This window comes from Erpetoichthys calabaricus, chromosome 17 (assembly GCF_900747795.2).
Source record: "Erpetoichthys calabaricus chromosome 17, fErpCal1.3, whole genome shotgun sequence".
Lineage (NCBI taxonomy): Eukaryota > Metazoa > Chordata > Cladistia > Polypteriformes > Polypteridae > Erpetoichthys > Erpetoichthys calabaricus.
In genome coordinates this window covers 86,252,008-86,269,646 of record NC_041410.2, presented here as the reverse complement: position 1 = coordinate 86,269,646, position 17,639 = coordinate 86,252,008, and the positions used below count along the sequence as shown (strand labels likewise).

The 17,639-nt window shown below is 39.9% G+C and overlaps 1 protein-coding gene across 1 annotated transcript in view; it reads right to left on the bottom strand.

Moving 5' to 3' along the window:
- Positions 1 to 415: 415 nt before the first annotated feature.
- The window catches only part of spata5l1 (spermatogenesis associated 5-like 1), a 29,470-nt gene continuing 12,246 nt past the window's right edge, over positions 416 to 17,639 (bottom strand). The window contains exons 3-9 of the mRNA XM_028823263.2: positions 16,896 to 17,081; positions 16,227 to 16,385; positions 15,842 to 16,051; positions 10,584 to 10,817; positions 8,867 to 9,001; positions 3,508 to 3,633; positions 416 to 585 (exon numbers count right to left, since the gene is read on the bottom strand). Of these exons, the coding sequence (XP_028679096.2) occupies positions 439 to 585; positions 3,508 to 3,633; positions 8,867 to 9,001; positions 10,584 to 10,817; positions 15,842 to 16,051; positions 16,227 to 16,385; positions 16,896 to 17,081 (1,197 nt within the window). The 3' untranslated portion in view covers positions 416 to 438. The remainder of the gene's footprint in view (positions 586 to 3,507; positions 3,634 to 8,866; positions 9,002 to 10,583; positions 10,818 to 15,841; positions 16,052 to 16,226; positions 16,386 to 16,895; positions 17,082 to 17,639) is intronic.

The following is a 17,639-nucleotide window of genomic DNA, read 5'->3' as shown; positions in this document are numbered from 1 at the left end:
AGCTATAGTGGAAAAAATGGAATTTCTGTGAGGGGCCAGGTAAGCCGATTCACGCGTCCAGAACTAGCAAATGTGTTGATATGCCAATAGTTGAATTACACAGTCCGAATTAAATGTGCTTGGGCAGTTGACTATGTAAGGTGCAAAACAGAAAGCATTTTATTATACGTCAAGTTAACAAAACCCAGAGCAAAGCATTGAGTCATGCGACTGAAACAGATACCCTAATAAAAAAAAATGTCTGGAAGAGACGAGAGGAGGTCAGGTTAGCTATACATTAAGCAACAGAGCTGGGCTGACACAATCATTTCCTCTAATATGTAACATGTTACATTCTTATACCGCTCTTAGTAAGACAGGCACATAAAAAATATTTGACTTCTTAATACGGCACTCAGAATTTGGCATTAAGCTATTTTCTAAACAGTACATTCTGAATTATTTCATCTTTTTTAAAAGTGTCTTGTAAAATTCTACTTGCTGAACCGTTAAGGACGGCTTTATAGTTTGAAGTGCCTTCAGGAAGAATCCATGTTTAATGAAAGAAGCATCCAATCCCTCCTCTTGCAAGGTAAGTAAGGCTGCCTGGAGGTGGGAGAGTGGACAGAAAAATAAAGATTTGGAATAAAACAAAACATTTTGTATTTGGAAGAGGTAAATTAAAGGAGCAGCAGCTAACCGGAGAGCTCAGTCATGAAAGTGTATACAGAAGAATATGGCGTACTCTCTTAATACTTCACTTGAAGTTCACTGAATGAAAGCAAAATGATCAAATACCAGGAGAGTTTCTTTTTTATGTTACTTACAGTATCTAACAAAGTGAGTACACCCCTCACATTTTTGTAAATATTTTATTATATCTTTTCATGGTACAACACTGAAGATATGACACTTTGATCCAATGTAAAGTAGTCCGTGTACAGCTTTTATAACAGTGTAAATTTGCTGTCCCCTCAAAATAACTCGCACAGCCATTAATGTCTAAACCACTGGCAACAAAAGTGAGTACACCCCTAAGTGAAAAATGTACAAATTGTGCCCAATTAGCCATTTTCCCTCCACAGTGTCATGAGACTCGTTAGTGTTAGAAGGTCTCAGGTGTGTTAAATTTGGTGTTATCGCTCTCACTCTCTCATACTGGTCACTGGAAGTTCAACATGGCACCTCATGGCAAAGAACTCTCTGAGGATCTGAAAAAAAGAATTGTTGCTCTACATAAAGATGGCCTCGGCTATAAGAAGATTGGCAACACCTTGAAACTAAGCTGCAGCACGGTGGCCAAGACCATACAGCGGTTTAACAAGACCGGTTCCACTCAGAACAGGCCTCGCCGTGGTCGACCAAAGAAGTTGAGTGCACGTGCTCAGCATCATATCCAGATGTTGTCTTTTAAAATTTTTTTAAAAAAGCATTGCTGCTGATGTTGAAGGGGTGGGGGGGTCAGCCTGTCAGTGCTCAGACCATACGCCCGCCGCACACTGCATCAAATTGGTCTGCATGGTGGTCGTCCCAGAAGGAAGCCTCTTCTAAAGATGATACACAAGAACGCCCGCAAACAGTTTACTGAAGACGAGAAGACTAACAACATGGATTATTGGAACCATGTCCTGTAGTTTGATGAGACCAAGATAAACTTATTTGGTTCAGATGGTGCCGAGAGTGTGTGGCGGCAACCAGGTGAGGAGTACAAAGACAAGTGTGTCTTGCCTACAGTCAAGCATGGTGGTGGGAGTGTCATGGTTTGGGGCTGCAGGAGTGCTACCAGCACTGGGGAGCTACAGTTCATTGAGAGAACCATGAATGCCAACATGTACTGTGACATACTGAAGCAGAGCATGATCCCCTCCCTTCAGAAACTGGGCCGCAGGGCAGTATTCCAACATAACCCTAAACACACCTCGGAGACGACCACTGCTTTGCTAAAGAAACTGAGGGGTAAAGGTGCTGAACTGGCCAAGCATGTCTCCAGACCTAAACCCTATTGAGCATCTGTAGGGCCATCCTCAAACGGAAGGTGGAGGAGCGCAAGGTCTCTAACATCCACCAGCTCCATGATGTCGGGATTCCAGTGGCAACCTGTGAAGCTCTAGTGAACTCCATGCCCATGAGAGTTATGGCAGTGCTGGAAAATAATGGTGGTCACACAAAATATTGACACTTTGGGCACAATTTGGACATTTTTCACTTAGGGGTGTACTCACTTTTGTTGCCAGCAGTTTAGACATTAATGGCTGTGTGTTGTTATTTTGAGGGGACAGCAAATTTACACTGTTATAAAAGCTGAACATGGACTACTTTACATTGGATCAGTGTCATATCTTCAGTGTTGTCCCATGAAAAGATATAATAAAATATTTACAAAAATGTGAGGGGTGTACTCACTTTTGTGAGATACTGTATATTAAAATATGTCCTGTCTCTTTGTCTGAATTGAAATGTACGGGTACACAAATTATAAATACACAATGCAATTGTCCCCATATTTCTACATTTTTAGCACTGGCATAGGCCAATGCAATTCAGCCAATTCACATGTGACTTCTGATGACATCTGGTGACACAAGAGCCTACGTAAGTGTGATGCAGTAAAATGGATGAACACTTCTTGAATCACAAAGGCTGTGTTTTTTTCTTGTTTTCACTTTGAAATGATTGTATGTGTAGATCACAATAAAGAAATAAATTTTATTATATATTTGAGTATGAAAGTTTAGGAAATGTAAAAAAAAAAAAAAATTTGGGGAGAATTCCTTTAATAGCTCTAGAACAGGGGTGTCCAACTCCGGTCCTGGAGAGCTACCGTGGCTGCAAGTTTTCATTCTAACTTTTTTTTCTTAGTGACCAGTTTTTGCTGCTAATGAACTCTTTCCTTTTATTTTAATTGACTTTTCTTGAGATTCTAACCTCTGAAATGATTCTTTTTCTTTAAATGGCACCTAAACATAAATTTGATGTGAAGTGAGCCAACAGATGACCAACTAAGTTGGGGCCACAAACTCCAACCAAGTTCCCTTCATTCAGTTTCTTAATTTGAAGCCGATTCTCGTTGCTAATTAAACCCGTTATTTAATTCCATGGCGCTCCTTCTGACATGGCAGACATTTTTAAAGCTGTTGAATTTCTTTTTTAAGATCATGTGGACCTGAGCAGATCAACATTACTGAGGCCTTCACCTTTTTTATTTTCAGTTATTGTGTGATGGACGCAGGTTGTTGTTTATGTGTTGGTTCATTTTGTGTCTTAATATTGTTTGGTTGCTAATTAAGGGACCCGAGTCTTAAGTTGAGCATCAATTTAAATTAAGGCAAAGAGTTAATTAGCAGCAAAATCTAGTCACTAATTAAGAAAAGGGTTAGAATGAAAACCTGCAGCCACAGTAGCTCTCCAGGACTGGAGTTGGAGACCCCTGCTCAAGAACATTTAAATATTACTGTGGCCCCGTGGTAGTGAAGCTGAAAGCTTCCAATAGAGCTGGTTTTGTTATTACTACCTATCAGAAAGTCGTACCTCTTTGCAAAAATTTTCAAGATCTGCACCAGAGAAGAATCCCGTCACATCTGCCAAGCGTTCCAAGCATACCTCAGGGTCTAATGGCATCTTTTCTGTGCAGATCCTCAATATAGCAAGTCTTGCCTAATTTAAAAAAAAAAAAAAAAAAAAAAAAAAAAAAAAAAAAAGAGAAAAAAAATGTTAAATGTGCCTGATGACATGGAAAGCAAATTGAAACATCTGCTCTGCAGTGCACACAGATCTAATCCGGTCCATATGTTGAGCTTTCCTTTACCAGGCTTAATTCTCAAAGTGCTGAAACAAAGGTAACCAAAACACATCCATCCAAGGGAACGGTAATCAAAATTCCAAAGCATGAAAGGGCGCACACACACACATACACATACACATACATACATACATACACACACACACACACACACACACACACACATACTGTACATACATACATACACACACACAGTCTGGTTCCCTCAACAGGATACTAAATGATGAGCTCAGTGTGCAGAAGCCCCTGTTGGGAGTGTGAACATTTGGCTAAGCTTACAGGGACTGGACTAAATGGAAAAAGACAGAGGAAGGCTTGGTCTTGGATGCTAGTGAAAGGGCATACTTGTCTGTTCCCCTACAATGTTTGGAAGAAGAATAGCAACCCCAAACAATGTACAGTATGCCTACCTGTCTGCTTATTGGATCGCCTCTAGGAAAGGGTCCTTTTAAAACACCCCAATTCCTTCTCAAGACCAGATGACAATTGCTGTGCTCTCCTGTACAGACCTGCGCGCGCACACAATTGCCAGCAGTGTGCCGGTGCACTGACCTTCACCACCTCCACTTCAGGTTACTCTTTGGAATAAATGTGATTTTTCACATCTGGACACACAACCTTTTCATTTGTGTTTTTTGTTTTTTTTTTTTTCCCCTGCTTATTTTTAGACTTCTGTTTAACTGGCCTGGGTCATTTTTAAGCGTAGGACTGACCGTGATTAAACAAGGGGGCATAATTATTAGGGCTGTCCTGTCATTTGTTGTTTGGTCAAGACCGGGTACATACATACATCAAAAAAGGGATGATTACTTTGGATAATCATAAATATTTTTTTTTAAAGTGAAGGTAATCCTCGTTCGTTACTGGTTACAACAATGTAACACTCCTACACTCTGCCTTGCAATTTTTAATGTTTATAATTGTTTAGCTGGGAATAGCATGTTTTTATATAAGACCTGATTGATATCACTAGCTGTGCTATCCATCTAAGTAATCAACGTAGATCTCGGTGTTAACATGTGTGGGGCACCATCTGTTGGAATGTATTTTGAAATGCATGGAGCAATAAAATGCATTGCATTTGTCATTCCAACAGACATCTGTAGTGATGCATTTTATTACTACAAGTGTCTGTTACGCACCATCTGTTAGAATCTGTTCTGTTAGAATATCCACAGGTCTCTGCTATATGCCATTTGGAATGGGATTTGTAAAAGCAGTGTTAAAGCTTGGGCTGCAGTGCAACAAGCAATGCATGGGTCTCTGGTATGTGATTTGTAAAAATGGAGTTTAATGCTTGTGATGTGCCACGTATTGGGATGACTAAAGTTATGCACTTTTATTACTACAAATGTTTGTGATGCACCATCTGTTGGAATGACAGAGATATAGCAACCAGATGGATGCACAGACAGAAACACAGACCCTTATCCTTTTAACCAGGCAGATTCTGGACATCGAATGCCCTCACCTAAACTATGAAAAAATATGAGCTGTCATTCAGTCACTTTTAATAAATACTTACCATGGTTGATTTGAAATTACATAAATAAGTCTGGTGTTGGTACTACACATTGACATTATAGCTTCCTAATTCATACATATACACATATATATATATATACACACATTATATATATAATATAAATAAATGCAGCATAATATTTGTTATTAAAAGGGCATATGGCACTGATAACATGTCCACTGTTTCATGAAAATGTTGTTTAACTTGTGCTTCTTGCTCATAATGTACTTTTCCCTTAAGCCAGAGTTTAAAAAAAGATGAAAATAAAAATAAAAAACAGCCCTCAAAATGCAAAGAAAAGAAATGGGGATTATTAGCAATGTCCTGTTATTTATTTGATGCTTGCTTTCATGAAAATGGTAGCCCATCATATATTTCTACCATGTTTCCCTGAAAATAAGACCGGGTCTTATATTAATTTTTGCTCCAAAAGATGCACTAGGGGTTATTTTCAGGGGATGTCTTATATTTATTCATGTACAACAATATACATTTATTCAAATACAGTCATATCATCTTCTTCTGGAATATCGTCATAACTCTCCATGATCAAACCCTAAATTCCAGCCTGAATTTCTTGCTACTCCAGCCGCTTTTAGGATCCTCCAGGATCGGTGTGCGTTTGATGAATGGCTCGATGTGGTGAAGCAAAATGCCAACATACAAATACATTCGTGGTGCTTTTATATTCAAGTGTCGCATATTCCCCAAAGTAATGACACGATGCATTTTAAAAGTCTCACGTGCCATCTTCTGTGCCGTGTTTTTTTTTTTTTTTTTTTTTGCACCTTTACAATACCATCAGAATGTACGGCGGCATATTTGAGCCACAGAGAAAAAGAAAATAAGGACATAATGAAAATTGTTTATTTGGTGATTAAAGTGGAAATTTCAGCTTTAAACTCAAAATGTCCTCTAATCCCATAGTTCACTTTGTCATTAAAGCAGACCGTCGTAAACATCATCTTAAAACCGACCCAGTTGTTAAATTGCTACGCGCTTCTGGGGCTTCCTCCTCACCTGACAGCAGCGGCAAGCAGCATCACCACACAGAACATATTCCATTTACGATATTCCAGCTCTCTGCACATTTAGAGTTCTTAGATTTATACTTGATATCAGTTTCATCATGAAATGCATTAAAATCCATGTGTTACATTTTATGCGGCACGGTGGCAGAGTGGTAGCGCTGCTGCCTCGCAGTTAGGAGACCTGGGTTTGCTTCCCAGGTCAACCCTGCGTGGAGTTTGCATGTTCTCCCTGTGTCTGCGTGGGTTTCCTCCCACAGTCCAAAGACATGCAGGTTAGGTGCATTGCTGATTCTAAATTGTCCCTCGTGTGTGGGTGTGTGTACCCTTGCGGTGGGCTGGCGCCCTGCCCAGGGTTTGTTTCCTGCCTTGCGCCCTGTGTTGGCTGGGATTGGCTCCAGCAGACCCCCGTGACCCTGTAGTTAAGATATAGCGGGTTGGATAATGGATGGATGGATGGATGGATGTTACATTTTACAGATAAATCGGTAACTTTAAATAATGAATACTGTTAATAGTTACACATAGGGGTGGCAGAGCGGTAGAGCTGCTGTCTCGCAGGGAGTCACTTCCCTTGTTATCCCTGCCTGGAGTTTGCACGTTTTCCTGGTGGGTTTCCACAGTGGGCTCAGTTTTCCATCCAAAGACCATGAAGGTTTGGGGATTTGGTGAAGCTACAATGGCGCCAATGTATGTGTGTGTTTGTGTTCACCTTGCGATGAGCTGATGCCCGGTCCAAAGATTTTTGTTCCTGTCTTGTGCCGATGCTGCTGGAATGGGCGCATCCCCGAATTGATGGATGTAATCATTAAACATTCTTTTCAGAGATATTGTGGCAAGGTGTCCTTGGAATGTAAAGGATGTTTCTGGCACATACATCACATCACATTATAAACCTGGCCTTAGGCGTCTTACTTTTCAGCTGACAATCTTGACTAGGGCTTATTTTTGGGGTAGGGCTTATATTACAGAGCAGCCTGAAAATCGTGCTGGGGCTTATTTTTGGGGAAACACTGTAGGTACATCTGTACAGGTGACCTAAAGATTACTAAAAGGTCACTCACTGAGCAGGACATAGGGAACCAGACATTGGTTGTTAATGCATTTGCCTGTGCTCATTTGGCAGTGTCCAAGCTGTGTTTCCACTTTCATATTTTAAAGGACCCTACTTCTCACCTGCAGAATGTCCTGTAGAGAAGAATGAGAACTGAGACAAAAAATCAACGGCTTGCAAAATTAGAGAGCACTCCTGAATGGCACGACTGAGAAAACCGCACTCAATTCCTGCAATGGTTAACCCTGCGACTAAATTTGCCATGCAAAAGTAATTAACAGGCCGTCTCTTTCAAAGTACAGAAATGTGCCCAGGGCCAAAAGCAAGTGAAGCTCCTAATTTGAAGATGGAAGTGCAGGTAAGGGACGGGTCAAGTGCGGAGTTCTGTGCAAACTCCATCATTGTATCCATAATAGAACATGATGCACAAATCATGCACTGCCGAGAGGTTGAAAATATTGAGGCAAATTTCTTTTTTAATTACCTATTATTATCTTGTAATCATGTGATTTGTACTATAACAATGCTAAATTACAGTATTCACGTTTTCAAAGGATCTCATGGGGATGCAGTGGTCTGTGTTGAATTTATAATGCTCTTCCTGTGGTCACTCGGGTTTCTCTCTAAATATTTATGGCTCTCCTCACACATCTCAAACATGTGCGAGCGTTGGTGTGTGTGCAGATGTGCACTCTGAAGCACTGGTGACCCATCCAGGGTCGGTTCCTGCCTTGCATCTGCTGCTGCTGTGCTAAGTTGCGGCTCCTTGCAACCCTGTCCTGGAATACACAGGTTCATGTAATACATGGATGGGTTTAATAATAATATTTTCGGAAACTTGCAACCTTCTATCCATCCATTTTCCAACCTGCTATATCCTAACACAGGGTCATTTGGGGTCTGCTGAAGCCAATCCCAGCCAGCACAAGGGCGCAAGGCAGGAACAAACCCCGAGCAGGGCGCCAGACCACTGCAGTGCAACCTTCTAGTCAAACTAATTTTACCTTAATGATTGCTTTAGGGTGGCATAGAGGGCATTCTTTTCCACTGCTAACGCAGGCTCTAGTAAAGGAACCGTATCTATGTGGAGTTTGCAGATTCTCTTCCTGTCTGCATGGGTTTTTCTCTGGGTACTCAAGTTTATCTCACCACCCTTACATCTTATGGACTCGTCATTCCAAAGACGAGCCCACCAGATTAGCTGGCAACAGGCCACGTGCGAGTGCGAATGGGCCTCGTGATGGATTAGTATCTTACCCAGAGTTGGTTCCCAATGCTGCCAGCATAAGCACAGCATCTTGTGACTCTTAAATAGTTGAGGAGGGTTAGAAAATGGCTGAATGAATTATTTTGTTTACAGAGAGTTTTCTTCTTTATTAATAAGGCTGGAAACTAAAGTTTGCATATTTAATAAGTGTTATTTGAATTCTAGTCGCATTTCCCTACAGATACTGCAGAAAGACATCAAACAAATTAGATACCTCTCGGTCAGGTGGGGGCACGTAAATGATCTTATCCAGTCTCCCTGGTCGCAGGAGGGCATCGTCCAGTAAATCAGGTCTGTTGGTTGCTGCCACAACAAGGACATCTTTATTGCAAACCTCTTGGTACTCAATCTGATTAAAAAATAATAATTTGCAGTTAAAGATGATGGTACAGAAAATGAACTATTAGTGTAATTAAAACAAAAATATAGCAGGAATCTGAACAATGATGATAGTCTAAAGCATACTAAAGTTCAAAATGTTTCTGAAGAAATCTAGAGAGAGCACGCGGTGATACAGCACATTGCCAGACCCACAACATGACAAACCAACTCAGGATCCCAGATTAGGACCTGAGTGCAGCCATGAAACGGATGACACCTCGGCACCACACGAGTTCAGATGGAATGGGACAGTGGGAGGTTTTTTTATTTTTTTTTTATTTTTATGGCGGCTGGAGTGCCAATTCTGCCACAAACCCCCAAGTTTTACCCTGCAGGTTGGAGGGCCTACATGCCTAGGGCTGGATGCAGATTAACGTCATACCCAGGATGGAGCAATTGCAGGTTAAGGGCCCAATGAAGTAGAGTCACTTTTGGGCGTTTACGGGATTTGAACTGGCAACCTTCCGATTACCAGTGCAGATCCCTACCTAGAGAACGTGGTAAACTGCAAATGAGTCTCCAGGGAACATGAAAGGGAAAGTAGCCTGACAATCAATAATAATAAGCAATAAGATGCTGCAGATGTTCTATCAGACGGTTGTGGCAAGCGCCCTCTTCTATGCGGTGGTGTGCTGGGGAGGCAGCATAAAGAAGAGGGACGCCTCACGCCTGGACAAACTGGTCAGTAAGGCAGGCTCTATTGTAGGCATGGAGCTGGACAGTTGGACACCTGTGGTGGAGTGACGGGCACTGAGCAGGCTCCTGTCAATTATGGAGAATCCACTGCATCTACTGAACAGGATCATCTCCAGACAGAGGAGCAGCTTCAGCGACAGACTGCTGTCACCATCCTGCTCCACTGACAGACTGAGGAGATCGTTCCTCCCCCACACTATGCGACTCTTCAATTCCACCCGGGTTTTTAAACGTTAACATCATACAATGTTATTGATTGTTATACCTGCCTCACGCTCACCACCTTGCACTTTTTAACTTGCACTGTGTTTTTATAGATAGATAGATACTTTATTAATCCCAATGGGAAATTCACATCACTCTTTAATTAATAATTGTTTTTATCAGTATGCTGCTGCTGCTGGAGTATGTGAATTTCCCCTTGGGGATTAATAAAGTATCTATCTATGCCTTTCATGTTAATTTATGTAAATTTAATCTTGCCTACTATGCTATCTGTCACATCACTTACTATACTAACAGAAGCCTGTTAAAGACAAAATTACGTATCCATATTTATACCATTGGGAGGAAAACAATGTGAAGAAATGATATCAGCCTATCGTCTACATCCTTCCTTTAAAGCCATCTTGGGTTGTTATAAAAGCCAACTAAAAAGACAACTCTTTAAAGTCAAGGTTGGTCTCGACTTTGAAATCAAGTCATTTGCTTTAAAGATTCAATCCCGCATTTCCAGTAACGGGACACACGTGCATTCGCAAACAAAAAAAAAAAAAGCAAAAGATACGACAAAAATTAAGAAAGAACTCGTTCTCATTACTGCTACATTTCTCTGGAAATTTGTTATCTCTCACCTGCTGGTTACCTTCCTGTTTCTCTGTTAGACTTTCCTGCTGAATTATTTTACATCCTGTTTTTCTTCTTTCTGTCGCCTTTAGCCCAATGCCATCAAGCTCATTAAGAATAACTGACAACACTCTATCTTGAACACCTCTTCCAGCTTTAACATCTGCCCGGGACCCCAAAATTGAATCAATCTCATCAAGGAAGAGAACTGACGGAGCACAGGCTCTTGCTTGCTGAAACACCTGAAAGGAAAAGACAGTCTTGAGTTTAAATGGGATATCATCTACTGTTAAATTCTGCTCTGTACTTTTAATATTTTTATACTGTATTGAGGATTTGTTCTGTGTATTGTATTGACACCCACTGCATTCCCAACCTACCTGGAAAGGGGTCTCTCTTTGAACTGCCTTCCCCAAGGTTTCTTCCATTTTTTCCCTACAAGGGTCTTTTTGGGAGTTTTTCCTTGTCTTCTTAGAGAGTCAAAGCCAGGGGTCTATCAAAAGGCAAGGCCTGTAAAAGCCAATTGCGACACTTCTTGTGTGATTTTTGGGCTATACAAAAATAAATTGTATTGTATTTAAATGACCTAAAGTCTAAAAAAGTCTGTTTTTTTTTTTATAGGGTGGACATGATTTGCCTGTCTTTTGCAAACTGAGTATTTTGTTTCCACTTACTTGTAGTAATGTAATGCACCTTGAAATTATACTTTGTACAGTAAGACGCTATATAAGTAAATGTTGCTGTGGTTGTGGTTAGTGTACAGGGGCAGATCTACTATGAAACTAATGACACAAGTTTCAGGACCCCTAATCTCGGAGGGGCTCCAGAAGTGCACACTGCTTAAAAATCTGGGGTGTCTACTGTATGAGAAAGGCTTACTAAAAATATTAGTGTAATTCAACACAAAAGTTAAAATAAAAACTAAAAGATTATGAAAGTATCATCCATAAACAAAAAAATGTTCAAATTAAGGATGGTTTACTCTAAACTTAACATAAAATAACTACAAAGAATTTAAAACACTATTAACAATTATGACAGAAATTTGAAAATGTTTCCTTAGGGTAGCCATAATAAAAAAAACAAAACAAAAATGAGTGCATTGCTTGCGGTCACTGTAAAAGACATTTTTGTTAACTTTTTATTTGCACGAATAATCTTACAAAACATAAGCAGGTAATACTGTAAGAATAAATAATTCTTATGTACAATTTAAAATACAGTAAAGGTAATAAAAAAATCTTCTTCGGTAGATGATGTGGCGTAACAAAGGGGAGCCTTTAAAAGACCATCATAAGGCTGCCTTTTCAACGTGACAGATTGGTACCAATGTAGACAAATTTTTTTTCACTAAGGCGATCATAAGGATACAATATTTGAATTACCCCTACTAAAAAATAAATGCCTTACTTTTTAAACATAATTAATAAAGGTGATGGATTAGCCTAAGCCTATTGTTTTTATGAACAGCCTCATTGTTGGTTTGTGAAGGGTCCCCCATAACAGTTCAAGCTTCTGGGCCCCAAAAATGTCAGTCTGCCACTGCTAAATGTTTCAGACAAACTCTTATGGAAGCAATTATTTTCTCTCGTCTACTCAAGATTAATGATAGGAACTGATGCTAATCAGGCTATTTTGCAAAGGATGCTGCTATTATAAGCTCCGACTCCCAAGGACTATGAATTTGAGATGCATTGGTGATATTTACTGTATGTACGCGTATACATTAGGTGTTGGGGTATCGTAATTATATGAAGTTGGCTTTTAAGGGGTAATCTAAAAGATGGGCTAATCAAAGGTCTGCCTAAAGCATCCTTAAGGCTAGGACTGGTCCTGGACACACACAATAAATTTCCTAGCAACATAAATAATAATTTATTCTTGACATTTATATAGCACTTTTCTCACTACCTAAAGCACTTTCCACAGCGAGTGGTGAGCCATTTTTACCACAACTAATGTGTAGCATCCATCTGGAAGATGAGACGGCAGCCATTTTGTGCCAGTACGCTCACCACACATAAGCTATTAGGTGGTGAAAGAGAGTTAGCCAATTAGAGACCGGCAGAATGACTAGGTCATGGTATTGGGGAAACTTGCTACTCTTTACAAATGATGCCAGGGATCTTTTATGACCACAGATCGAGGACCTCGATTTTACATCTCACTTGAAGGACAGAACCATTTTTACAGTACAGTGTGCCCTTCATTGTGCTGGGGCACTGGGGTTGACACTCACACGACAGGGTAAGTCCCCTCGATGGTCTCACCAACACCTGTTCAAGCAGCAACCCAAGTATTCCTGGTTGGTCTTCCATCCAAGTACTAACCGGGAATGAACAGGCTTAGCTTCAGGTGGATTATCTGTTCTGAAGTGCTGGTGGTATGGCTGCTGGATAATATATATGGCATTTATTAGTTACTAACAAAATACCCGCGCTTCGCAGCGGAGAAGTAGTGTGTTAAAGAGGTTATGTAAACATATACACATCCACATATATACACATATATATACACACACATATATATACACATATATAACAGCCAAATCCCCGCGCTTCGCAGCAGCGAAGTACTGCGTTTAAATTTTTATTAAGAAGAAAAGAAAACCTTTTTAAATTGATGGAAAATATACCAATAATAATTTGTTAAGGATCTGTTTTTTTTGTGAAGCTGCCTTTACATAGCCTCTCCGCTGTTTTATAAACGAATGCCATACAAGGCCGTCCTTTTCTCCTTGCTTAGCAGTTCTGTATTGTTTTATTGTTCATTTATTATGATTGTTATATTTATTGTGTAGCTATTTGAGACTCCCTTTTCTGTTCAGGTACCCATTTTCTTTATGTAGTCCGCAGATTCTCCGCTATTTTTGTTCGTTTATTCCGATTATAGTTATTTATTGATTCCCTTCTTTAGCTGACTGCCTGCTCATAAGGCGCTCTGCTGTTTTTTTGTGAAGCAGACTTTACACAGCTTCTCCGCTGTTTTATAAACAAACGCCATATAACGTCATCCTTTTTCCTTGCTTTGCCAAGGAAGCAGCCTTTTTATTTTAATCCACGGGTTCTCCGCTGTTTTATTGTTCGTTTATCACGATTGTTATAGTTGTCTTTGTATACCACGTTGTTAGTTCAGCACTCCGGTTGTAATATGACCAAGCCGTGCAAGCTTACTGTTGAGAATGCAACGTATAGTTGTACAGGAGAAAAGCAATCTTGCCTCAAATCAATGGCAACCTTTTGTAGGTCTATGAACTATTTAATGTTAGCTAAGACCCGGCACTCAAAAGTTTCTCGCTATAGCAATTTTAACTCTGTTACAAAGTGATCCAAAGTCTCGTTTATACCTCGTGTCTTCTCATTAAACTTGTATGTCGTGAATATGGTATTGCAAACGGCAGCGGGAGCGTTTCTATAAACTTAATTTAAACTTACGGTTTACACCGTGCTTTGTTTCCGCGGTAGCAGCACTTATGAATATGCTTGTATGCGTCACTCGCTCGCTTCTTATTGTTTCGCTGCCTTCTCAATTGTGTAATGAATGTTTTCTTCAGCGCTCTTTGGGGCTCTTCCTTGTTTTGTACGTACTGCGTTCACAGTCAGTTTACGTGGGAGGCGTGATGACGCAATACGCAACTCCGCCTCCCACGGCCATTGAGCTGCACTCTATACAGTATATGGACAAAAAACAGGTTCCAGTTATGAACATTATGAGTAGAATTTCGAAATGAAACCTGCCTAACTTTTGTAAGTAAGCTGTAAGGAATGAGCCTGCCAAATTTCAGCCTTCCACCTACATGGGAAGTTGGAGAATTAGTGATGAGTGAGTCAGTCAGTCAGTCAGTGAGTGAGTCAGTGAGGGCTTTGCCTTTTATTAGTATAGATGAAGTCTCTCTATATATAAAAGAAAATCCTGGAATGGAAAGCAAATGCAAGGCTACGATACGTGATGATCTCGAAAGACATTTTAAAGACCTGCGAGACCAAGGAGATTTGCCACGGTGCGTCTCGCGGGGACTGTAAACATGAGACTTGGTGCCAAGAGATTGTCCTTAGAGTACGTTCAGCTGCAACACCCTTCACAACACGAGCAGTATTATACGTCTGGGAAGAAAGAGATGTAACCACACGCTGGGCAGGAAATAAAGAAACAAGTATTGTTTTTACAAAAGTTTTTAAAGTAAAAGTGAAAATAATGCATATGTAACAATTCACAAGAAAATAACAATCTCTTTAAATTGTAGATTGCCTGCCTAAGGTAAAGTCATCCCTGATGAATGGGGACGTGGGAATGAGGGGGGATATGAAAGTAGGAAAATTAGAAAATTAAAAAAAAATAAAGATCGCAGTAGCGCAAACAAACTGCCTCATTTAACTATGCACCAGTCTAACTTTGGTTTTGCCCAATAATTACTACACTATTGCACCTTCACACTTAATTCTACTTTATTCACATAATTTTACTTATGTTCTACTATACTGTTAGATTACAAAAAGTCATAGATTGAAAGATAACTGATATCCAAAACTGTACAAAGTTAGAAGAATAAGTGGATCAGGATGCATTTCACTGCGTGTTGTCCTGTATAACTCTGCATGTGACAAATAAAGAATCTTGAGAATTTCAAAAACGGAGTTTACTGCACATGCATTTATTGGTTACTTTGTTCATGTATATATATTTATCTGTCTGCTTATTTAAAAAGCTAAATTTACCCCAGGAGTCAAAAATGTTCTGTCTAGCCCTTGTACAAAAACCTAGACAAAAGCTGGGGTATCACCTTGGTAACCCCATGTACTTTTGGAACTGTGAGAGGAAAATAGCAGGACTTTACAGACAGGAGTCCAATGCAGAATTCTACTTACTTTTTTTACTTTGTAAAAATAAAAACTGCTGATGATGTAGATCGTTTTGTCTGTGCTGAAATTCCAAACAGAGAAACCTGTCCTGACCTAATTAAAAAGATTCAGCATATTGGGACTCACAAGATTACAAATATTGTTTTTACAGAAGTTCTGAAATAAAAGTGAAACTAATGAAATAGCAACAATTCAAAGAAAAAAAAATCTTAAGTGTGTATCCGGAAAACCAAACACGGGGGTTGGCGAGCGAAGCGCCGTAGTACTGTTATATTATTAAAGAATTAGCCAAACAATCTCCATGAACCTATTTGGACTGAGAGGCCTCTTTCTTCTTGTGGTCTTAAACAATTCTTTTCAAAGCCTTCAGAGAATCCCTGAAAAATAAACAATGTAATAACTCTGACCTGTGCCAGGGTCTTCTCGGAGTCCCCAACGTAAGGGGAGTACAGGTCAGCCCCACTAACAGACAGGAAGGAACAATGAGAGCTGCTGGCTGCAGCTTTTACCAGCGTCGTCTTAGCACAACCTGGTGGTCCATAGAGGAGGACTCCTTTAGGCCGGGTGAGCCCAAATCTTATAAAAGCTTCCGGGAACTTCATAGGCCATTCAATACTCTGTAAGGGGAAAAAAAATACAATTTAAAAGTCAACAACTGTGTTCCTTACCCATTCCATTTTCATATCAGTAACAGGACTTTAAACGCTGCCAGTACAGGCTTCACAACTCCGACAATGAAATATATCATGTGAGTGCAGAAAATGAATGAATAGTTTAAATTGTTCCTCTTACCTGTTTCAGTTTTAATTTCACATCTTCAAGGCCCCCAATGTGTTCCCAGGTGATAGGCTTAAGGTCAGTTAAACCAACACTACTTCTCAGGCATGATGGGTAAACTCTTTTAAGGGCTTCATGGAAATGCTTCATATTGATTTCAGGACTGCCTGTAACCTATTAAAGAATATCGTTACTTTCAATTAAAGATCTGAAAGAAAAATATCTTAACGTTCATAAATGAACAACAGAGTCTGAAAAATAACATCTCCAAAAAAATAACAAAATATGTCAAAACTGCTTAACCCTATTCAGGGCAGAGGGCTGGAACCGACTTTGGGAGCAGTTACTGACAGTGGAAGGAGCCCCAGTCTATGACAGGGACCACTCCATTACAAATCCATGCTCAGATGGGGCCAATTTAGAACTGCCAAAAAACTTAACATACATGACTTTAGGGATGTGGGAAGAATGCTTGGTACTCCAGAGGAAAAAACCAAGAGTAACAACGCACTCCTCACAGAGAGTGACTAGGAGTCCGATTTGAACCTTGGGTGATGAATCCACGAGGAAGCTAACAAACGCACCACCCTGCCTCCTTTTTCTTTCTGCAAATGATTTTCATTTTCATAAGCCTTTATTATAGACCTATATTAATTTCTGCCCCAAAAGCCCATTAAGTAGTACCTGGCTACTGTGCAGTATTGCCTGTAATGCAGCTTCTCTGCAGAGTGCTGTGAGGTCGGCACCCACGAATCCAGTAGTCATTTCTGCTAATGAAATCAGATCAACATCTCCGCAAACGGGCATCTGTGAACTTAACACTTCTAAAATGGAAATTCGCTGTTTAAGTGTAGGAACTCCAATAATAACCTGCAATCAGAAAACATAATTCATTATAATGCAGATCCTCCTATACAGAAACTAAACACAAGATATGGAATACAAATACCACCAGTCAATATTGATGGCTTTGACATCATGCACTTATTTACCTGTTCAGTTTTTTAGAAAGTACAAGACTGTTGTTGTATTGCAGTTTACAACAGGAAAAATAAGTAAAAACGCCTTTAAAAGTCTTGATATATATAAATAAAGACAAAAGCCCCGCTTTGCATTTCTGGAGTAGATGTAACTTTTTCTTCCTGTTCCTTTCACTCACTTTAACTCCATAAAAGAGTAATATTAGAGCTGTGAAACCTACCAGTTAATAAAAGTTAATGCTGAAATCACACTTCAAACATTACTCTGTAATGGACAGCTGACACCTCCAGACTTGCCTCCCACCTCATGCCCAGCACTTTTAGGATGGGAATCGACTACTGTGACTCTGGAGTTAGAAAATATATGGATGATAGGTAACAATTTAGTTTAGGTACTGCAAAAATGCATCCATTACTCATTTACTCTTATGAAACAAGACCTTAACAA